This window comes from Amblyomma americanum, chromosome 11, assembly GCF_052857255.1.
Source record: "Amblyomma americanum isolate KBUSLIRL-KWMA chromosome 11, ASM5285725v1, whole genome shotgun sequence".
Lineage (NCBI taxonomy): Eukaryota > Metazoa > Arthropoda > Arachnida > Ixodida > Ixodidae > Amblyomma > Amblyomma americanum.
The window spans coordinates 43,423,646-43,447,574 of NC_135507.1; the positions used below are offsets into that span (position 1 = coordinate 43,423,646).

The 23,929-nt window shown below is 47.2% G+C and overlaps 1 protein-coding gene across 2 annotated transcripts in view; it reads left to right on the plus strand.

The window, feature by feature from the left end:
* The window catches only part of LOC144110334 (very low-density lipoprotein receptor-like), a 55,937-nt gene that overhangs the window by 25,629 nt on the left and 6,379 nt on the right, over positions 1 to 23,929 (plus strand). The window contains exons 3-13 of one of the 2 annotated variants that reach the window (XM_077643185.1): positions 9,605 to 9,727; positions 16,161 to 16,286; positions 16,795 to 16,911; positions 17,605 to 18,351; positions 18,952 to 19,123; positions 19,520 to 19,738; positions 20,350 to 20,468; positions 20,926 to 21,065; positions 21,675 to 21,816; positions 22,212 to 22,358; positions 23,112 to 23,327. In XM_077643185.1, the coding sequence (XP_077499311.1) occupies positions 9,605 to 9,727; positions 16,161 to 16,286; positions 16,795 to 16,911; positions 17,605 to 18,351; positions 18,952 to 19,123; positions 19,520 to 19,738; positions 20,350 to 20,468; positions 20,926 to 21,065; positions 21,675 to 21,816; positions 22,212 to 22,358; positions 23,112 to 23,327 (2,268 nt within the window). The remainder of the gene's footprint in view (positions 1 to 9,604; positions 9,728 to 16,160; positions 16,287 to 16,794; positions 16,912 to 17,604; positions 18,352 to 18,951; positions 19,124 to 19,519; positions 19,739 to 20,349; positions 20,469 to 20,925; positions 21,066 to 21,674; positions 21,817 to 22,211; positions 22,359 to 23,111; positions 23,328 to 23,929) is intronic. The other variant, XM_077643186.1, reaches the window with a different exon arrangement.

Genomic DNA, 23,929 nt, shown 5'->3' on the forward strand with positions numbered 1-23,929 from the left:
TTATTATTTTTTTTTGTAAGGTTTTGTCACTAGAGCGATGAATGACGACAGTCGGCAGCGCCATCTATGCCCATGTGTATGGACCAAAAGTTTCGCGCTACTGCGGGTATGGATGGAGAGGCTCCACTGTTCTGTGCGCAGACAACAGCCAGCTAGGTGGGACTTAACGTACAGTCTTTGACAAAAGTAACCAGGCTGCACGGTTTGCTTCTTCCCCTTTTAGTGGAGCCCCCTACGGCTTTCCTAAAAACTTTTGGCAAAGGGGGTACTTGCAGGGGTAAAGGGCTGTGCTCCCGCAACCACTATAGTCAGTCGAAGAGCAATCATTTCTACCTTGTATACTAATTAATGCAGTCGATCGGTCTCATTTTTAGCTTAGAGTGCACTCTCGCTGTCACGCGTGACATATGGTAACGCATTCCACACACTACACCCTACGGCTGCTGCACCTGCAGCACCTGCAGGTGCTGAAGGCACAGGGTCTACTGACATGTCATCCCACTATAAAAAAAACGAAAATGTTCAGACGAGATTCTCCCTAGAGTTGTGCAAGATTGTTTGTGTTGATTCAGTCGCGGAAAGACCTGTAATTGCAGAAGACAGTGGACGCCCAACAGAGTGTCTTCCAGTCGAAGCGCGCGCCAGAAAAAAAAATATACAGTGGTATATATTAAGTAAACGACGAAGCATTCTACGACCAAAAGGCGGCACTCTTTGATTCGTCTGCTTTAAACGCCCTTCGCGACCAACTGCGCATACGACGCCATTACACCAGCACGAGCTCCCTCGTCTGCTGTTCTCACGTGCGCGGCCATGTTGAGACGCGTTGTGCCAAAGCGCTTTGTGAAACTGTACAGTCGAGACACGGACCGACCGTCTGCCCGCGGGAATTTCCCGACGGCTTCAATTGCAGAGAGTAAGACTGCTCCCGCTGCATTGCGCAATCGGGTCCCGTGGGACTTTGCAGAGAAAAACAAAGGGATGGAAGACTGAAGAATAAAATAAGCGCGGAGTCCCGTGTCTGCCGCTTGCGGAGGGAGATCGAACTTCACAAGGAAGTTGGCGGCGGCGTATTTGCATGTGCGCGGTCCGCATTGGGTGATCGGCTTACACACAAAACAAATACCACGGTGTTAACCGCGCCACTAACCGCATAGTCGCTGTTTGTTTGCTGTCGATCACGTTGGTGATGCTTGTTTATTTATTTTACGCATTTTTTATTTCACGCCGCCTCCTCGCTTTTTTTTTTTTTTTTTACTATGACGTGGTCGGTTAGAGAAACGTCGTCTGCTCGAAACGCGCAGGCGACTTATAGGCGGTCGCCAATCTTTTGCAAAAAAAAAAAAAAATATAGCACCTTTCAGGTATACAATTGCTCGAAGCCGACGTATATTTATGGTAGAACGTTAACTATTTCTTTTTCTGTTCGCCTGCGTCTGCTGTTTTATGCGTCCGTCAGCTTGCGTCATGGAAGGAAGCGACCGTTGTTTGCTTTTCTGTTTGGAAAAGTTCATGCGTGCTTCGACTTTCTGCGACGCAGGCAGTCGACGCTGCGTGCGTGGTAGTGAACTTTAAACGACGCCGGTGTGGAGGATTCTGTTAGTGTTTTGTTGCTGCTTATAACGTTCGGCGCTCCAGCCGATACCTCAACACGGTCAGCTGACGTAGGCGGTATAGGCTTTCTTCGTGCAAGAAATAAAGAAAAAAATACTCCGCAAGGGCGCCGTCGCATTGAATATCGATGCTGGGGTTGCTCTTAAGTGGAGCAGTGTTGTAACGTACGTACGGTACTGTGCTTATCTTAGTATTTTTTCCCCTGGTATTGCGGGGGCACGTATCTGTCGACTCTATAGATACTACGGGAACTTACGGACAGGGGGTGAGGGGGACGCGCGAGTCTCCGCTTTACCCATTTAAGAGCGCTCCCCGACGCATGCTAAGCAAGCGGTTGAACCGGGATTTCTTACGAATGGCATACGCACAAAAAGAAAATGAAAAACTCGTCTGCTTCCCGAGGAGTCGTCGTCTGGCTGATGCCGTGAAGGTGCTGCTGTGTCGTCTGCATTCTTTGGGGCTCAGTGAGCTGGCTTATGAAGGAAGAGTGCAAGACATCCGCGTAGTCTGCGATTCGCCTCACGTTTTGTGTCGTCTGCTTCTCACGAACCACCGGCCGCTTTCGTTTTTCGTTCTATGCCTTCGTTTTATTGATCTACTTGGGATTTTCATTGCGTAATTGCATTATACCGTCTCCCCATAGTGGTCTGTGGAGTTCCGGTGTGATTCCACTTTTTTTAAATTTGTTTTTAACTTGCTGCTTGTGGAGTATTGCTTAGGTTTCCTAATCGGGCAGGTTGGGCTTATTCTGTAAGGCATCTTTGCGTATTTGGAATGTATCCCACGAAATTAGAGGCCGATATATTTAGACCGAGCTGGCAACGTGCGTGTGTACGTGTTAGTAATGCCGCATTTTAGCAAAACTTCTTGGCTGCAGTACGATTCGAACGTTAAAGATTATTTTTAGCTCAGTTCCTCAGCCTTTGTCGGCTATATATACTCGTAGGCAGCGCATTACGTACTTTCCTTCACATCTGTGTGCTGCATTTTCTGCAGTTATGTCAGGTACGGAATTGCTCTGCAAGTCCCTACGCAGGTTTCATTTTGCGAACAGCAGCATTGATTGACACGGCCTATGATCGGTTACAGCAGTGCATGTTGTTGGGGATCGCGCTTCCACCAGTGTTGAAGACTGAGGGGCCCTTGGGTTGTCTGACAAGTTTAGCACCGCAGGTCCCGGCTCCTAAGAACGGTGTCGGTCGCCATTTCTGCTTACGAAGACGATTCTAATTCGGACGCCGAAGCTTTGCCGCGCTTCCGCTAATCCGGCGTCAATTCATTCACATCTTCTGCGCCGACAATCTCGTCGATTGTAGCCGTAAAGAAAAACAGCCAATTATCACCCTTATCACCGAGGACAAGATAAGGTGGTGGCTCAGCGTTTTTTTTTTTAATGGTTCCGTCAATTCTGTCAGCCGGGTCAGGCAAGCCACGACAAGCGTTGATGTGCTGCTTTATGCACGTCGACTATCACTTAGCCCTATAAGCTAGTTCTTTCGGGAATTAGTTTTGCTGACCCAGATGACGTTTACCTTTTGTTTTTCCGGAAAAAGCAAGGCCTGGCTTTATGTCGGTTGTTTGGTTTATGGGGGTTTAACGTCCCAACGCGACTCGGGCTATGAGGGACGCCGTAGTGAAGGACTCCGGAAATTTCGACCACCCGGAGTTCTTTAACGTGCACAGACATCGTACAGTTTTCACGGGCCTCTATAATTTCGCCTCCTTCGAAATTCTACAACCGCGGCCGGGATCGGACCCGCGTCTTTCGGGTCAGCAGCCGAGCACCAAAATATCAAACCCGCGTCTTTCGGGTCAGCAGCCGAGCACCATAACCACACAGCCACCGCGGCAGATTTTATGTCGGTTGTGTTGCGTCGCCTGCGAGTTTTGCCAAAAAGTACCCGTACACACCCCTTAATCCGTGCTCATTTATATCTCGCCTTTTGTCCCGGAGATAAGCAGACTAGCACTCGCTGTTGATGGACAGCCAGAAGACAAAGAGGACGCCATAGCTGTATAGATAAGCCCGGCTATCTCTTAATCCTTCTGGGCTTATCCCGCACGTAGCACCTCTTAATGGGGTCAGGTACTTGATTTCAGCCTCGGCGAAAGGAACGTTGGTTCCTCTTCTCCTGCATCCGGCGACCAGGGTTCTCAGCTTGGGAGATGTCGCAGTTAATTGCATTCCGCGGAGAGCGAAATTTAAAATAAAAATATAAAAAAACACCGCGCAGCTGCAACGTGTCCGCTTGTCGGGCGGAAATGTGGACATGACGCGGTGGCGCGATGATCACGCCATGGACTGCTCCCTGTCGCGCTCCTGACGCAGGGAGGGTTTCTGACGTTTGTCGGTCGCCGAGCTGATGTATATGATGTGCTGCTCGTTGACCCTATATAGCTCGTGCGATGTATATTCTACGGATGAACGACCGGTCCCTTGTGATGTGTAGTGATCGAACGTTTCCTCACTCGGATATCTGGCTCTGGCATGAGCCGAATATTCTTTTTTTATTTTATATTCAATTTCACCGAGGCTTACAAAAGTACAAGGTGTGATAATGCCTTATAGTAAAGAGCTCCGATTAGTTTTGGCCATCTCGAATTCTTGGTTTGTTTTTCCTTCCTTCTGAATTTATGCGCGCTATGTCTGTGTTGATTGAAATCCATTGCGCCTGTAGGTCTGTGTCTGAACTCTTTATTCCCCAGTGAAAAGTTTTGGTATTGCCGAAGTCTGACATGGTCCCTCACACATCAATTGCAACTGTGAACTCCATGGAGACACTCGAATTTTCCTCTGGGTTGGGTCGTCCCGTTCGAATACAAACGAATCTCACTATACTACAACATGAACGAATAGGGAGTTTTAGAATAGGGGGACCATATCGGTTGGTGGGAGGGGGGAATAGCGCCTCGGCAGTGTGCTTTGAAGTCTTTGTATTTCCAGTTTGCTTACTTCCTTAACTTTTTTTTTCTTCGCTTCATATTCCGTCATTTTTATTTCCTAACTTCGCGTTCTTGAGCGGCTAGTCAGGCGTGTCTTTGCTGTCGGCGTAGGCGCTCGAGGTGATGCCTGCCGTCTGCTCGGATCGGTCGCAGTGCGCGAATGCTTTCTGGGGTGTGCAAAATGGCGGGAGTTTGCGTGCAAACTGCCGCCATTTTGGTACGGGGTGCAAACACGGTCGGGGGTCGACGAACTGCGTTTTTTTTTTAATATTGCTTTCTCAGCGGCTCTGTTTTCGGAAAACGGAGGTGCGTCCAGAAGTTCGTCGCTTGCTCCTGGGTTACTATGCGCGCGCGCTTTGCGCTCCGAAGCCAAGCCATGCCAAGGCATGCCAAAACTGGATTGGCGGGCTCGTTTTTCACAACGGTGACCGCGAGGCGTTTTTGCTCTTTGTGGCACGCGAAATGACGTGTTGACACGGCTGTGGGTTTGCCGACGCAAGGCAGCAGATCGAGTTCGCCATGTTGGAGAACTAACAAAAAGTTGGAGAAAGCTGAACGTTTTCTAGTCAACGCTAACGGGGTCAGGGAAAGCACCGCAGCTGTGGCGTCGTCTGCACTGTCGTCTGCTCAGCCGTCTGCTGGCCGCGAAGCCGAGCGCAATTGTGTCGCGCCCTCTGCAAGTGCGCAGACGACGACTAGGGGAGGCAAAAAAGCTCCTTGCATATAACATACGCATATAATTGTTTTTTTTTTAGCCGCCAACCATTAAGCCACGTGGGTAACGCATATAACTTGAGACTGCAACGAAAATACACACACAAAAGAAAAACCTCCAAGACCCACTCACCCCGAGTGCAATGCCATGCAAGTGGTCTTCAAGTCCGCTGGGTGCTTCATCGTTCCGTAGACACTTTCTGAACGATTCTCCTATCCTTACGAGCGGGAGCAGCGGGCCCTTATTCGGGGGGTCATCACGACTTCATGCCCTGCTGCGAGCCTTCTTTGGCGCGCAGTCAGCGCTCGCGTATTTTTGTGCCCGTTAATGCTCGCTCAATTGCCGCCGGAGAAGGCATCAAAAAGCAGACGATTTGAGTCCCCTTCTTTGTGCCCCCTCTTCGAGAGTAACCGACCATTCGCGCGTTATAGTATGTGACCCTCCTGTTTTAGATCTCTTGCCGCTTGGGCGTCAACGCGGATGTTTCAGGCTTTTCTGCTCTTTTCTTGTTTATTTTTCAATTTCCCCAATGCGCGTGTACCGTTTTCTTTTACTGCTTTCCGAGCGTTATGCGCATCGAATTTGCATGCGAAGCGCGCTCGAGCAGTCGCCATGGCATTTTGCCGCCTCTCCAGACTTGTTTGGGTGATTCCGAAACGGTCTCGGCACCCGGGCGATGCATCCAGGGAGGACCCCCCTTCGGTGCGCGTGACTTGCGGAGGCCCAAATTGCTGATCGCCTACTTCGCTTGTACGTGTTTCGTCTGCCGGTTCCCGCTTTTTTTTTCCTTCCTTAGTTTCGACGTCTGCAGAGTGGATGGGATTAAGTCGGCTCGTCTGCGAGAGGCTTCAGTTTAGCGAGATAAGTGGATGAGGGTAGCTTGGCGTGCTGTGCTCTTTGGGGTCATCATGATTTCTCTTGTGCAGAGTTTCGTCTACTTCTGTTCGTTTGCAAGGGGCTGTATTCTATCTAGAAACTTTAGCATATTATCTTATATGACTGCATCTTTCTCGTTAACGTGTGACTTTGGGGCCGACTTGGCTATGCGGTACCGTTCTTAACAAAGTCGGCTACGGCGTCTTCAAAGAACGAACTTGACTTACGCCTAAATTTTTGGGTCGTTTGTGACGATCTGCTGCGGCTCAGAATCTTGCACTCATACCTCTGCAGAGAGCCTGATGTGCTGCTCTGCCTCCTCGGACGGTTCTAACCCTAGCTCTTAGTCTTTGCGCGCTGATCGTTCCGACTAATTTTAATTAAAAAAAAATATCGGACCTTCGTGATTTATTTGTTTCGCTTGGCTGATCAACGTGGACATCGTAAGAGATTGCCCGCGTTCATTCTGCTCGCGCTATATATTTTACCCGGACGTCGATTTTGCACCTTTGAAGGTACGAGAACACGTATTATCCCCGAAGACGACAGGGCACCCGTCGGAAATTCGCAGCAGACAACGCGCGGCTGGCCGTCACATGGGAATGCGCACGCCTTGGCTCTCGTCTTCGGCATGCTGACGATGCGCCCCGGTTTTAGGGGACGAAACACGTGTACGTGTGCTGCTCGAATATTTAATTCGCTTTCCCCCGCCTTCTGGCGTTGGGCGCGGACATAGATTTAACCCGTTCCGTCCTCAGGCGGTGGGGGGTTCCCGTATTTTCGTCTGCGACACGGTGGCGCCTTTGTGAGAGAAGCTCGTCATCCTTGTTCTACCTGTCTCTTGCACGGGATCGTACTCTAGGTTTGTTTTCCGCGGTTCGTGAGGAGATGGAGAGAAAGGGGCTCGTTCTAAGCGCGTTCTTTCGACCTTTGCTTCATTTGCGTGCGCTGCGCGCGCGCCACCTAGCGCCAGCGACGGTCGTCTGCGACCTCACTTGCCCTCCAGCCGCCGCCGCTGCGAGCGCCGACGTAGTGCCACACCTCGCACTCCCATTGGCTGCTCGGGAAACGCCTGATTTTACGTCATGACCCGCTTTTCTGCTCCTTTTCTTTTTTTGTCTCCTCCTTTTGTAATTCGTGGCTTGCGCCGGCCGGCGTTTTTATGCGCTCGACTGCTGCTTTCTCTTTGTACATACGTTCGTTTCTTCCCTGCTCGCGCCTCTTTGTTTTTGTTCTATATTCGACCGGCCGTTTTGCCCTACGTGGCGTAACCTTCAAAGGCTGCGCGTGCGTTCTGAATTGCTCTGCGTAAAAACTGTGACTGATTGCCCTCTGCGACCTCCCTTTCCCAGCTGCTGCACACTTTCATTTTCTCACAGAGGCATTGAACGCCCCTCTGACCCCCCCCCCTCTCTTTCTCTCTTCCTGTGCGTGCGGAGAGTAGGCGCCTGTCGTACGATGCTGTATATCGTACGATGTGGCCGCAGCAGCTGTGTAGCCTCGTTTCAAAAATGGCTTTTTTTGTTTTTGTTTCTAGTGGTTTGCTCCGTTCGAACGGTCTACGTAGCAGACGACGCGCGGCACGGGCAGTGCCCGTCTGCACACGTTTCCGCATCCTGTTTTGTCGTCTGCTCGCAGACAACGTTCGTACAAATATGCAGACGGTAACTGAGCTTTTGAAATGGCGCCAGCATGATGAGGGAATGTCATACATGCACAAGCCATAGCGCTAATACAAAACCATGCACATATCTGCGCATGGTAACGTCAGCAAATTTCTTTAGATTTGCTTCAGAGGACAGGAGATACAGCAGTGACTCTAGAGTAGATTACAAATAAAAAAAAAAAACGTCGGTTGCTAACCCTGGGCCACGGTACGCGGTGTTCACTACACCGCTAGCCAATTGCAGTAAGCAAAATTAGCTTTTTTAATGTCCGACTATATTAAACAAGCTATAAGTATAAATTCTAGAGCCTATATTTTTTTTCTTGTGATAATTAAGCTGCTTGTTCAGGTAATAAGAAAGGTCTCAACAGTGGGCTACTTTTTTTTTGTCGTGGAGGAATTCTGTGCTGCGGTCCTGAATTTGGGCAGAGCTTCACAGCAGACTTGTATCCGACTGTAGTCAGCAGACCTAACATATTGGCAGCTTTTTGCAACCTTGCACCAGTTTGGGTACACCAACTGCCACTCCTTTTGCGGATTTCAGCTCACAAAGCCGTAGTCTTTGGCTGTTAAAGACCGCAATTAGCAAAATGTCTGTAGTTCAGGTGTATACAGCTCAGTGGTTGCAAGCTGTACATGAGGGCATGTGTTCGCAAGCTTCGTATACAATCAGCAGCCGATACATTTTGAACAAACTGATATATGCTGTTGTGTGGTGCCTCAGAAATGTTGAAAGTGTGTCGTCATTGAGGTTGACCTCAAACTCAAATGCACAGGTGCATCTTCAAGCTCTCCGGGCGGGGGCACAAAGGCGACAGGGGTGACATCTTTGGAACAGTGCATAATCCTTTATGTCTGTCAGGCAGCCAGCTGCCATTGCATCCATGCACACTTGGCTCTGTCTGTTCCTTGCGGTGTTCTAAAGGCGACTGCATGCAAATGCTTGACTGCTTGCTAGTGTTGCAATGCACATATGTTGCACATAGAAGCACATGTGTAGCACTTAGTATGGTAAAGCTTACGGAAGAAAGTGGTTTTCCAAGAGCTAACACAGCAACTGAGATAAAAGGCATTCGAGGCAGCAATTGTTGTGTCCTCACTGGGGGTTTTGTGCCCTTTGTGACGCTGTACAGAATTAACGGGGGAAGAAAGCAAGTTGGCGGTAGTGCAGATAGTTCTCCTTTGTTCTCTTGAAGGTGCCGCTATGGTACTTCCACCCTGCTTTTGCTTTTTTTTCATTCCTGGGCTGTTTGTGCCGGCTCATTCGCAGCTGGAGTCGCACCACTAGTTTGTTTAAATGAAATCAGTGATCATAAAAATATGCATGTATTGTCACTTCAACAAAGTGAGTGCACCAGTTGAAACATGTTGTGGCACAATGCTTTGATGTCTGCACATAGCAGGGTTCCTGGGGCCGAACATCAAACGTCTTCGTGATCGCCTTTGACTAGTCTGTGACAAGCTTTGTTCAGTTTAATTGTGCTTGTCGCACTCTTTGAACAAATAATTCTGTGAACTTCCAAATTGTTTGAAATGAAAGGAATGAAATTCAGCACACCTGTGATCTAGTTTTAAGTCTTAATTTTATTTGATGCGTGCCCTATGGTGCCAGACATACAGCTTTCAGGCACTCGGTTGAATGCACCAGGGACGCGCTGACTGAATTTATTGAGCAAACTGGGAGACCTTATGAACTGTCTTTTTTTTTCTGTGTGTGTGGGGCTTTCTTGTAATGGAAGAGGATCTCATAATTTGCTCGTATTGATCTTTTTTTTTGTACCTTATTGCAGAAAAGCGGACATGTTCAGAGATGGAGTTTGCGTGCAAAAATGGCCACTGCATACCAAGCCGGTGGCAGTGTGACAATGAACCAGACTGTGAGGACCGGTCTGATGAGGACTTGGCCATTTGCAGTGAGTTTGCATTTTTCGCATCATCAGTGTTTGGTGTTGCTGCCCTACCAACAGCTGAAGTGCTGTAATCTGTGAACGATCTTACTGTGCTGTGTTACTTGTTAGTTCCCTTTGCCTGATAGGCATCTTTAAGGTAGGTGAAGGAATCGTGATTTACTGTGTACCGCTGGCGGAGCCTTGGTGCTGTGCTGTTGTGTGGTGCCTCGGAGCTGGGCACACCAGTGATGTGTGCAACATTTAATATGGACAGAAATCGCCAATTCTGTTCTTTCCTCTTGCAACACTCGTCATAGCTTGTTCTTTCAAGGCACATTAATTGCTAAGGAAGTGGCCTTAAATGTGGTGGAGCTGTGTAATGGGCACAGCTGTTGCAAACTTGTGGGTGCCTGTAGTTGGTGATGATGTTTCAGCTGTGATCGTTCTGATCCTAGTGTTGTGAAGAGTTAGTTTGAAGATAGAAACAGCTATCGCGTCATCATAGCTACTCTGCTCATACATGTTGTAGTGCTCGGTTTCCATTGGTTGAGATATAATGGCAAATGTCTGCGTATCAAGCATGAAATTCATCTGCAGTGGTGTCTGAGAACACAAGTTCTGAACCTGTGTGACCAGATCACTTTTTTACAAGAGGTCCTGACGTGCGTCAGGTACAGTAGGAGATCTAGTCATGTGCTGGCAGTGTTCTTGTCTTTTGTATTTCTAGCCTGGCTACAGAAAACGTGAATGATGTATGAACCTTGTAACTACCTTGGCTTGCTCAGTGCAATTGCGAAGGTTACCCACCGGTGTCCGCTGTCGCAATGCGGCTCAAGTTTCCTCGGCCTCCTTTTTCCTTTTATTTTGCGAAAGACTTGGCATGGTTTAGTTGGCAGCAAAGTTGACAGTTTGAACTGCTATGACAGGCAGCATATGTGCTAAGCATCATTTGTTATGAAAAAGCAGTTCTGTGTGCTGCGTCGGTTGTGGGAGTGGTGCGACAATGCTGCGTCGTTGCAAAGACTTCTTGTATAATGCTGCTTGGGCTAGGTTTTTTGGTTTTAAATGAGCTAAAAGGATTTCTTCTTTTTCTTGAGACAGACCTTTTCAGCTTCCTTTTGAGTTCTGTTTCTGTAACGAGAAAGATTCTGCTCATACGCTTCAGTGCCTGAGGACACACTGATGTTGGACAACCTTTCAAAGCTGTTTTCTTAACTAATTCACGTACAAAAAGCGTGACAGCCAACAGGGAAATGACAACGGAAGAATACGAGGCATTGCTTCTTGGTGCTGCTAAAAAATAACCTCGGGTCTTGTGTTTGCCCTTGTTTTTTGTTGTTGTTGTTGGCTGTCGCGCTCTTCGTAACGCACCAGCTAGCTCAAAAACATTCTTCTCCATTTGTATGCATCTGTTGTTGAGCCCGTCTCATTGGTGCACTGTGCATGCATTTAGCTCATTACGCACGGGCTTTATTTTGGAATTAGCTATAAGTCATTCTCTATCATAAAACAAGACATCTTGTAGTGATAGCAGCACAAGGAAACTTCTCTTCAAAACAAGAAGGGAGGCAGTCTCTCTGGCAACCGTTTCTGAGCAGCAGAGTGAGCCTTAATTGTCGGGGTGTGCCCAAATGCACTGTTCCATTTCCTCCGGCGCACTCTCTTGATTGTCACCGAAGTGTCTCTTGCCTGTTCCATTTGCAACACTGCTTCGTACCTGCACAAACACCCTAGCTGTGCCTCTCGAGAGGACTCGGAAGCTTTCTTATCAACTGGCAGCCAGAGGCACACCCCGGGGTGGGGTGTCGCGTCAGTGTCTGCGACGTTGCTTGATGGAATCCTTCCTCTCTTGTAACGCAGAAGTGTAGCTGCAGTCTGGGGGAAAAGGTGTCTGAGAAAAGGGTGAGGGGTGACGGTGGCGTGGCGGCTTTTGAAAGCCGCTCACACACCTTGTCTCCGCAGCCAGACAGACCATTTCTCTCCTACAGAAAGAGGTGGAGGGCGACAGACGTTTGGTGTCTGCATGTGCGTGTAGTTTCCCTGGCGGCTGCACGTGTTTTTAACGTCCGCACACCCCTTCCAGTCCCCCCACACAGCTCTTGTCCTCTGCTCGGCTTCTTTCCTGGAAGCAATTAACTTCCAGCGGTAGTGGGCGACAAGGAAAAGCAAACAGCCCAGGAGTTGAGAGAGGAGGCTTGCCAGATCGAGATGTGCACGCATAAGGCCGAGGGCGCTGTCATTTGGCATTCCTGTTTTTCTTGCCCCCTCACCCCCTCCCGCAATTTCATGCGCCCTGTCATTAAGACGGGGTGCGGGAGTTGTCCCGAATGGCATGAGCCACCGAGATGCTTGATCTTGTGTCTGGCAGCCATTTATCTTTCTAACTTTTTCATTCTTTCCTTTTCTTTTTACTGCCTTCATTCTAATGTGCCCAGTCTTGTCTACTAGCTGGGTTGTTATACAGTCTTGCATGGGGATTTAGCTATAGACGCCCCCTTATAGTCAAGCCTGTTATTATGGTAAAGACACGCAAATGCGCTCGTAGAGAAAATCGCAGTGCTTGGCGTGCCTAAAAAAGGGGGGTGGTGGGCTGAACCTTGTAAGCACTTTTGCAGGAGGCTTCATTCATTCTCGCTGTAGCTTGCACCCATATCTTGCGTTGATGTCTCTGAATGGCTGATGCATAATACTGTCTTGGTTACAAGGCAGGCCTGCTACCAATCTCCTTTGCATAGCAGTTCCAAAATAGGATAGTGAGTGGTATAGAAAGCGGTTTCATGCGGGTCACCCATGAAGGAGCTTCGCACTTTTGCTGAGGGTTTCCTATTTTGCATAACCGGGAGTCAGTGATCTGCCAGTCTAGTTTTGTAGTTTCATTTACTGTGATGCATCACACTAGTTTTTGATGAAGGTATGTGGTGTTCCTTGTCTTAAAATACCCATAATTGCTTCGGCTACACAAGCTCTTGTCTTTAATGGTTCCGTGCAACACGGTTAATTTTGGAAGCAGGGCTTCGCTCAGCAGAGCACACTGAGGCTTTTGTGCTTCTATACAATTCCGGTGGACTGTTCAGAGCTTTGATGCAAGGATGCGGTGTGGAGCTGCAACTTCGGAGCTACTAAGGAAATGTGGCGCATGCATGTTAATAAGTTGTCAATTGCCAGGATTTTGTTCAAGTCCCTATAAGCATGCATGGTCCTAGGGCCCCTAGAATGTGTCAGTGTACTTGATTGTTTATCTATGCGTGAAGCAACAGGTGCTCCTGTTGTCTTTTCAAAGTTGTACATTTTACTTGCTGAAGTGGGAAACTTGGTGTGCATGTGTGTGTTATTTATCAAAAAGAGATGTTTATGATGAAAGGTCGCTCCCTACCGCATTTTAAGCGAAATAATGCATATTTCACTAACAACTATTTATTTCAAGAGGCAGCTTGCACCTTTGCTGCATGCGAGTGTTTAAATGCCCTTTTAGTTAAATTATTTACCACCCATGCTGAATTAAATCTGTGCCACTTGACTGCTTAGCATGAGCTTGCAGTTACATCTCGGTTGAATTGACTGAATTCCAGTGGAGGCGAATTATGAAGTGCTAGCTCACATATATTTTGTGTTCCCAGGCACCTTATAGCGGCATGTTTTCTCTTACTCTGCCTGGAAACTTTATTTCGTCAATAATGCCACTGGTCTTTGAACATACAATCATCAGTTATGTTCAGGGATTGTGTGCAAACAAAACAGAGCTGGTCGAAATAATCTAGAGCTGTACTACACAGAGAAATGATCATAGCTCACCATGTTATGACATGCGCAGATGAATTCTTATTATTTAATTAATTAATGGATGCACAACTTTTCAAATGTGCAGGATCAGTTAGAGCTGCTTGTGTGCTTATAAAAATCAAGTATTCCTTTAAAGGGCATTCTAAAGAGCACATTTGGCATTTAGCTGCTGCCTCGATTTGGGCAACATTTACTCAGAAGTGACCTTTGAGGTTTAGCCTTGTGACTCGTGGTAAAGCACAGCAGTGCTTGCAGGGCAGGATCTCTTGAACGAACAGGCTGGAGTATATATTTCATTCATGACAGCATTCTAATAGACATTGCTATTGCATTGAACTTGTTACCATAGTCTTACTTGCTTTTAAGGTATTCACTATTCTCGGTGCAGTGATGTAACGGCATAAAACACTATAATCGCATGTCGTTATAGGCGGCTGGCACCCTGCTACAGCCAATGGCTTTGATTGCAGACCTGCAGTGCACTGCATCTGTTTGCTGCATGATTTAGCTTGGCATTTGACGTTATAGCACAGTGTCAGCAAAGAGGTATGGCAACAGGAAACATTGCAAAAAAAAAATGTATTAGGTCATTTGATTTTGAAAATGGAAAAAAAAATAAAGGAGGAGGGAGTGGGTTGATGTCGTTGTTCTGACATGTGTGGCAGTCGTGCGGAGCACTGCTACGTCAAATTTTAATTGGGACACTTGCTGTCGTACGCATGCCTGGTAAGCAGTTGATTGTTTTTGTGCTAGCAGGCGTTTGGTAGCAGCGTGTTTCCTTTGTTGTTATCAGTACCCTATGCTTTAAATCTTTTTCTTTCACTGATAATGTCAGTGGTCTCCAAACTAATCTTATAGTTATGTCCACAAAAAAATGGAGTGCAATAAATCTTGATATAAGATTTAATTTCTTTTTTTATGGTGAAGCGGCACAAACAATATTGCAGTGGACATTAGTGTGAAGCTCTGAGTGTATATGTGAAAGGTGTTTGTAAATAACTGTGTGAAACGTAAATTTTAAAATTTCGTTCCTGTTATTAACATCGCACATCCCGAACGCTGCATCAGTGCAGGCCTTGTGTTTTCTGTGTTGATCTGTGCACCAATTTCTGCAGAATCTTCTCAGCCCGCTCTGTTCATATTATTCAGAATGCAATTGGAGTATCCCCACTGCAAACTTTTCCTGGCAGCTTTTGACTTGCCGGAAAAAAATCTCTGGAAGCATAATGAACTTTTAGTACAAAAAATTTGTTGTGATCGGTCTTGTTACAATGCGCACACTTCAGTAGAGGCACAATAGGCAATTCTGCATGCCGAAAAATTTCTTTTAAGAACCCTGGTTGATTTGCAGTTTTGACCCCCGTGATTAGCTTAATTTTCGAACGCAGTTTTAAACTGCCTGCTGGTGGTGTAGGGATCATTGTGGAATTCCGTGCAGTTATGAGGTTTAGCAAATACCTTTCTCATAGTCAGTGCTAAGATGTACTTTAATATTGTTGAACAAAGCTGGGCTGCATTGTTTCGCAGTAACTGTCCAGCAGCAATGGTATGAATGCTGGCTGGCCGCAGTGCTTACTCCAAAAAACACAAAAAACCCACAGCACCATTGTTTTCTTGCTGCTGTGTTGCACGAGGTAACAGGTGTCTCGCAGCGGACGACGGATGAGGAAGCCAGACAGTTGCACATGCTGCGTCCCAACGAGGCACAAGGGGCCTTGCAGCACAACTGTAATCCAATTTGATGCGTTTGCTGAGGCTCAAAAGGGCTCGAAGCTGGCTTTACTGTCGCGTTGGTGGCAGATTATTGGAGCGTTGGCCCACTTATTGCGCAAGCCACAAAACAAGGTTAGCATAGCTAATTGGTCGTGAGAGCTGCTGAAACCCAGCATAGAGTTTAAGCATTAACAAGCTGTTTGCATTTCATTGCTGTTTTCTTATTTCGAGCCCTTTCTGTTCATCTTGTTGAGAAACGCCTTGTGTCTTCTTAGTTTGGAGCACCTTTAATCAACCGATAGAACTGCTTCATTTTGAAATTCCTGACTTGGAGCAGTCGTAAAGTTTCTGTTGGTCCCAATTTCTTCCAACAGGGAGTTTGTTCACAAAGCAGCAAGATATGTTTGGCTGTGACTGCAGTGAAAGTAGTCATTTATTTGAGTGTCAGGTGCCAGCTAATGGGTACTGGGGTACATCTTGGCATCTGCCTAAAAATGTGCCTATGTGCCTGCTTGCGATGGCTGAGTGGTTAGGGTGCTCGGCTACAGAGCTGGAGTACCCTGCTTCGAACCTGACCGTGGCAGCCACATTTCTATGGAGGTGAAACGCAATAGCCGCCCGTGTGCTATGCAATGTCAGTGCTCGTTAAAGATCCCCAGGTGGTCGAGATTATTCCAGAGCCCTCCACTATGGCTTCTTTTTCTCTCTTTGCTCTCACTCCCACCTTCGTTGCTTCCCTCATGGCACGGTTAAGGGGTCCACCGAGAAGTGACAGTTACCGCACTTTTCATTTTCTGGTCAAGAATTATCACTATGTGCCTACAAATACGATTTTCGGTGAGAATTAAATTTTGTTTTTTGCTGCAGTCAGCCTGCACTTTTTTACATTGACAAACACTGTAGTGACACACTCCGTGGAAACAAATTCTGAAAATTGCTCCCCACCTTTCTTTCGCTATTGCAGAGAACAAGACATGCTCTCCCGACCAGTTTGCCTGCAAGTCTCACGAGGGTGTCTGCATCCCCATAACGTGGCGGTGTGATGGCCAGGAGGACTGCATTGACGGCTCCGATGAAAAAGACCACTGCTGTAAGCACTGTCGCGTCATTAGTTTTGCTGGGAACATTAAAGCTTTGCAATTTATTCATTTATTTATTAGAAGAGGTTTGTGCTGGTTTCACAAATTGCATTATTTGCGGCCTTCGTGGCAAAGGAAATCTTCGCAGAGGAAATTTTTTGAGAGCTAGGAATCTCCTTGCCAGCAGCTGTTCATTGCCTACGTGTCACAAGCCTCAATTAGTGGAAAAACAAACATCAGGAATGTGGCCATTTTTATTCGTTTCGTTTCTTGCAGAAATTAAATGGCTTGTTAGGGCCTCTCATCTTTTACTTTCTTTTTATCTGAAACATCTCTTATGCCCTGTGCTTCAGTCTCCGCAGTCAAGTTTCACAATGCATGAATGTTTCAAACAGTAGGGCTCGGACACACTTTCAAGGAGAGTGCTTGCATTTGTTTTGGATAGTTAGCGGGGAGTTCTGGGATTTTGCTTTTGGTGCATCACCGCTGGTTCTTGACATATTTTTTCCTCCTCCGCAGCTGCGGTGACATGCACGCAAGAGGAATTCTCGTGCGACAATGGCAAGTGCATCACGCAGCGCTGGAAGTGTGACCAGGACGATGACTGTGGCGATGGCAGCGACGAGAAAGGATGCCGTGAGTGTCCTCACCTCCCTTTGCTGCTGTGTTTTCCTCCCACATGTTAACTTGTACATTTCTGCCAGTTGGGCTGAGAAGAGATGCTTAACATTTTCACGCACTGCAGTGCATTAATTGATTAAGTAGTCTGATCATAAAGGAACTGAGGCCCAAAATATAATTTCAAATTTCTAAGGTATCAAAGGTGGTGCTATAAAGTCAACTCACTGTAGTAAATGCAGTTTGTTTGTGCACTATCGATCAATAACAGGTTATAACTTTGCCAATTATACAATTATGCACTTGTTTCTCTTGTGGCATGAATAGTGCCAGTGTTTTTAATGCGTCGGCAGATGTGGGAAGTATTTGCAGCTTGTTGAGCTCTACTTCATGGTATATAGTACGTTTTTAAATATTTCATTCTTTGGGTTTACTGCAAGGTCTTTTGTTTGTTAACAATATAAATTGTGTGGGTGCACATATATTGAGATTGATTAATCCTGCCCAGATGTTGCTTTCAAAGTTCTTGATTGTCCTGTCTTCAGTAACTTTGGCAAAAGGGCATCCCTGCTGCTGCAACTTGTCTCAACTTTTTAACCTAATCTTTCCCGTTTATTTAATTGAACTTGTCATAATATTCTCATACATCCAGATGTAGTAACGGCCAATAATTCTCCCTCTATTTATGTTCATTGTCTCCTCACCTTCTAGCCAATGTCACTTGCTCGAGTGCCGAGTTCATGTGCTCCAACGGGCGCTGCATTCCGGACCGGTGGCGGTGCGACCGCGACGTCGACTGCCTCGATGGCTCCGATGAACGCAACTGCCCGACGGAGGACCGGCCCAGCACGTGCAAGGAGCGCGAGTTCCAGTGCGCCAACGGCATCGACTGTGTGCACGCCTCGTGGCAGTGCGACGGGGACCCCGACTGCCCGGATGAGTCGGACGAGGCCAACTGCACCAACACCTGCCGGCCTGACCAGTTCCAGTGCGCCAACATGCACTGCATCCCGGGTCAGCTCGAGTGCAATGGCCTCAATGAGTGCCACGACGGCTCGGACGAAAACCACTGCAACAACACGGCCAAGAAGTGTGACCCCGAGACAGAGTTTGACTGCGGAGGCAACCACTGCATCCCGAAGAACCTGGTGTGCGACGGAAAGAATGACTGTGGCGCATACGAGGACGAGCCGCGTGACCGCTGCCACGAGAATGAATGCGCCAAGGACAATGGTGGCTGCTCGGACATCTGCCGCGACGACCCGGTTGGGTACCACTGCGAGTGCAGGCCGGGCTTCAGGCTCATGGAAGATGGCAAGACATGCGATGACATTGACGAGTGTGCGACTCCAGGGTCGTGCTCTCAGACATGCGTGAACACTAAGGGCGCGTTCAAGTGCGAGTGCGTCGAGGGCTATATACTTGAGCCACGGGACCACCACCGGTGCAAGGCCAAAGGTCAGCATATTGTGATACTGTCCCTGTTATTTGTTTGCTTTAGCCCCCTTTACTGTGCCTCGTTGTCTCAACCTATTGTTGTCACTATGTCTCAACGTGTTGCTGAGAGAACTTTAATATATGGTCCAGTTCTAGTTTGCTGAATAAGGTTGACGTGGGGTGAGGCTGGAGATTGGGTTTGATGGCACTAACAAAGCACGTGGGTGATGTAGGCCACGAGGAGGGGCCAGAGCATATGTTCTCAAGGAAAATGAAAACTGAAGATAGAAGATTGCATAAACATATGCCCTGCCCTTCTCTGTAGTCCTTGTAGATTCTTCAAGCTTATGTGTATGCAAGCAGAATGAAATCAGGTTAAAGAATGCATGCATGCACATGCATTTTTCAAATAATTTTTTTTTTTGCAACGCTGGGGCCACAAGCTCTTGGGAAGAGTGTCTGCAGGCAGGAAAACTATAGTGTTAATTGCACTTTTGTTGTACCTTAAAAGAAGGCATTGCTATGAAATTATTCACTCTGTAAGTGCTTAATATTAGTGCTTATTTGAAAGAGCAGAGGTGCTCATTTCTTGCTTTCGTTTTTTTTCTTGCCCCCTTGCAGAGGGTGTCCCCTACCTGCTTTTTGCCAACCGCAACGACATCCGCAAGATAAACCTGGAGACCGGCGAGTACGTCGAGGTGGTATCCAAGCTGAGGAGCACCATTGCCACCGACTACATTTACCGCACTGGCACGGTCATCTGGTCCGACACCGTTGACGAAGTTATCAGCAGGTAACTAGCCTTGGTTGTCTGGAGAGTGATGACCACGGTTGCCTAATAGCCCATCACAGCAGTACTGGAGTGCAGTTCCCATTTTTTGTATCTGCACTTGATTTGTGAAGCTAGCATAAGCTGACAGTATGTGCTAAATCTTTGTGAATTTAAAGATTTTAATCAAATTGTCGTATAGCTGGCTCAGCTGGAGGAAGCTCACAGTTTTGGTGAATGGTAGGCTCTCAAGACAAGCACTGTCACCTTTAGTTGTGAGGCACTGAGTGTACTGTAATGATCCTTCCCTAGTCGTCCACTTATGCTGAATTCACCTGAGGTGACAAAATATTTAACTAGTCCCGCCATCTGCACCTCTGCTAGTTAACACCTATTCATGGCTTCTCGTTGCCTCAACAGTGCACCCATTGACAAGGGCACCCCCGTCAAGGTGATCATTGACAAAGACCTCCACGTGGCCGATGGCCTGGCTGTGGATTGGATCTACAACCACATCTATTGGACAGACACAGCCCAGAACCTAATCTCCGTCGCAGACCTGGATGGGCGCATGCGGCGGGCCCTCTTCACTAAGGATCTGGACGAGCCGCGTGCCATCGTTGTCAACCCCCTGGAAGGGTGAGCGACTTGGGCTATGTTGATCCTGATGTGAAACTTCTTTTCGCTATGGACTACTCAGCAGCAGCAGCCTGCAAGGTTCACTAAGTGATGCATAGCTGTTTGCTTTCTGCAGAATATGGCTAGTTGCATAGCATTTCCTTTTCTTGGTGTGATAATCCTGTGCTGCAGTAATGTGGCAAAGCTGCATTATGCCATAGCTTTTAGTATAATTGCTGAAGAAACCAGGGACCTCAGGTTAATTTCTTTCAGTGTGGTGATGGGAAATTGTCGTCGCATGAAGAATGAAGCAGCATGCCTTGATCTCAAACTTCTAAAGTCAAATCTAAATTAAGGAAAAATAATGATTGCGAAATAAAAAGTTTTTATTTGTCACAATGCCGGCCTGCTGTAGCCACAGGTGGGCTTTGAAGGTAGCATTACTCTGATAATGTTGCGGAACAAGTTCTTTGCAGCTTGGAATATGGTGAGAGGTTGGGGCTATACTTCTACTAAAAGAAGTAGAATGAGAAGCATTTGGAAGGATTTTTACAAAATCTGAGAGCAGAGCTCTCAGATTTGTTGCGCTGAGCTTCAAGGCAGTGTCTCAAGGCTTCTTCGTCCGCCAACAGCTGGATGTACTGGACCGACTGGGGCAAGCAGCCCAAGATTGAGCGTGCTGGCATGGATGGCTCACACCGGTCTGCCATTGTCACCACTGACATCCTTTGGCCCAACGGGCTCACTATCGGTGAGTGCCTTGGAACTGTGTCGTACTTTCTTCTTTGCATGTTTTTGCATGTTTTTACATGTTTTATAATGCTACTGTCGACACTGATCGAATAGCTGCACTGAGTAAACAGTGCAACCTAGTGCCATTGTATGTGCCAAGAAGATGGTGTACGGCGCGAATGATCAATCTTTCATAATTGTTAAACTTGTTTCACACCAATGCTTCATGCCATCCTATTGGCAGAAGCGCAGATTTTTAAAATGCTGAACTTGCTAACATATCAACACGTGGCTTTTATGTAGTGTTCCTCCAATTCTGCATTGATTATGGTTGGTCAGCAGGTAACCACATAGTTACATGTGCACATACTTGTTTGTAGACTTTAAAAACCTTCTTATAAATGAGTGGTTTTGTGGGTAATGTTGAGCTTTGTTGGAAACCTGCATCTCATCTCATGTGCGCTTTCCTGATGCAGACTTTGTCACCAAGCGGTTGTTCTGGGTTGATGCCAAGCTTCACCTGATCAGCAGTGCCGACTATGATGGCGGCAACCGCCGAGTTGTTCTCTCCTCACTGTTGATGGTCAAGCACCCCTTCTCCATCGATGTCTTTGAGGCAAGTCCTGTGCTTTTTACTTAAGCCACGTGTAGTGAAATGCAGTGGTCATGCATTCTGTTTGCAGTACGTCAAATACTGGCTGACCCATTTTCTGTTTGTCAGAGTGGTACACTGATGATTGGATTTAAAGTGAACTGATATTGTTTATGCCCGAACTGCTTTCTGAAATTAAAATGGCTGATAAACACTTTGATTCACCTGGGCATCAATTTGATTCACTGCTTTAGTAGTTTTCTTGTTCTGATGTGACCTGTAATCGCCACCTGATTACTGACTGTGGGTCAGCTTAAGTGTGAGCAGTAGCATAACCTAAACATGACTTGAATTAAGCAGTGCATTGCTCTCATCACTGTCGTAGTGGAGGATCTTGTTGATTATTGCCTACAAGCAGTATTCTCTACTAGTCTCCCTTTGATGGGACTCAGTTTTGTTCGGCAGAAGTTAGTTACGAAAAATTAACAATGTGTGCAAAGTCATTTGCGCCCAACAAGATTATATTTATGTGACGACCGCGTGCACTGGAGAGAGGATATGTGGTTACCGCTTACACATGCACCGCTTAAGGCAGCATACTAATTCCTTTGTTGCATTCGCATGCTTCCACAGGACTGGCTGTACTGGACCGACTGGGAGTCTGAAGTGATCAACAAGGTGAACAAGTTCAACGGCCAAAATCTCACCCACATTGCCAACGGTGTCTTCTCGCCCATGGATGTTCACGTGTACCACAGCTACAAGCAGCCACAGGGTACGATACACTACCAGCTTTACCGCTCATTGTAATGTGCACTGTGTGGGTGCAGTGGTGACGACTGTGCCGCAATAATCTATTTATTTCAAAACACTGCAGGGCAGAATTTTTGGCCCCGTGAAATAGCCATTTAGAACTGCTGCTGTCACAGTAGTGCAAGCAAGCTGAGGGTTTTTACTGAAGTTTTCCTCTCAGGTAGTTGGTTAAACGTTTCAGTAACTTTGAGAGTGCAGTCCTTCAGTAAATGTGCACTTCTGCATGCAAACTAAAAAAAACATGTGCGCGCCACATTTTTGTTCATTTTTGTGCTGGTCATGCTTCTTGCCTGCTGTGTAGGTGATGTCCATTCTGCCGAGGCGCTTCCATGCTCATTTGCAGTCTTGGTTCCGCAGGTGTCAACTACTGTGAGCAGGCCAACGGCATGTGCTCCCACTTCTGCCTGCCGGCGCCCGTGCTAAGCACCCACTCGGCGCGTTACTCCTGCGGCTGCCCCAATGGCATGGAGCTGGAGGAAGACGGGCGCAACTGCCGCATTATGGGTGAGTCGGGGTTTCTGAATGGCACATTGCCACATTTGTGTTTTTGCAGACATTTCTATGCGATTAGTTTTCATGGGCCAGTGAAAAGTTGCCATGTCTTTTTCTTTGTTGACCGTGATGAGTAAATCTGTAGGTGTGCAGCTCTTCAGGGAAGAATACACCTCTCTAGCTTAGAATACTGGAGTGCACTTTTTCTTTTACATTTAAAATTTATGCGATTTCTAGAAAGGAAAACTTTTGTTTGTCTACAGGCCTTCTTTTTTCTTGGGGGGGGGGTGCTGTTGCCCCATCTTCAACTTTTCTGAGGTGTTGATTAGCTGCATCCTTTTGCATGTCTTCGGCTCTTTGCTCTTTTTCTAATAGTCTATTTCTTCCTTTCACCTTCTCTCAACCTGACCCTTTTTCCTTTTGCGGCACCCTTCCTTAATCTTTGGCATGTCTGCCCTTTTCATGTTTCCTCCTTTTTTTTCAAACCCTCATAACCTTTACTCCTTTGGCCTTTTCGCATCCTTTATTTACGCCTTTCCTAATTTCTGCATGTTTTGTGCTCTTTACTCCCTTGCGACGGCCCCACTTTGCATTTCTCTGGTGCTGTATCTTTAATGCTGTTTTACTCCTTGTGCACATTTTTTTTATCTGCTTCCTTGCTTTGACACTTTGGACACCTCATTTCTATTCTCTCCTTACCCTTGCTTCCCATCCCATGTCTTACCCTTCAAACCTGTCTATCTACCCCAACTTCTGCCTCAAAAGCAACGAGCTCGGAAGAAGTGCCCAAGGGCTGCGTCCTCTCGAATGAGACCGCCCCGAGTGGTGACACTGTTGTGGGCACGGCTGACGAAGCCTCCGCTGCATCTTCTTCTAACTCTTCCTCCTCCTCTTCATCATCTGCTCTCGCAAATCCTTCCTCACCTTCTCTGCCTTCCTCTGGGTCCAGCCTTCTCTGCAACACCTCCTCTGAAGACACAGGTGGGAAATCTTTCTCTGCTGTGCAGCATGGCATGTTGTATCCCATGCAAGGGCTGCACAGTAGTGCGAGGCCTGCACAGCAGCGCAAAGACCTGTGTAGCGGTGCAAAGGCCAAGGGCTCTGTAGTGATGAAAAGGCATGTGTAGCAGCTGTGTAGCAATACCTGTGCAAATTCGGAGCCTGTGTAGCAGCGAATGGCTGTGCATCATTACCCACATGCATTTGAGAGGTTTTGGTAGCAGCGGAGCTGCATGCGGAGAGCAGGGCTAGAATAGCACGAGGTGCCTGTAATCTATGCGATCAACACTTAGTTTCTGCATGCAAAATGAGATGCTCAGCAGTCTTCTGCAACTTTCTTCCCCCTACTATCGTGTGCATGTTTTTTAGGCCGGCCCCAGGAGTGGCTGCAAATTGTCTGTCACCACAAATTCTCGTAGCGTGGCTGTTTAGTGAAAAAGGTGCCTGGCCAAATATTTGTAGCCTCTTGCCAATCTCCTTCGATACACCTGCATTGAAACATTGGCCCTTTCTGTTGCACGCTTTTCTGTTCCTTGATAATCTCAGTGCTTAACCCTTTCAGAGCAGAACTGTTGAAAAGAAAA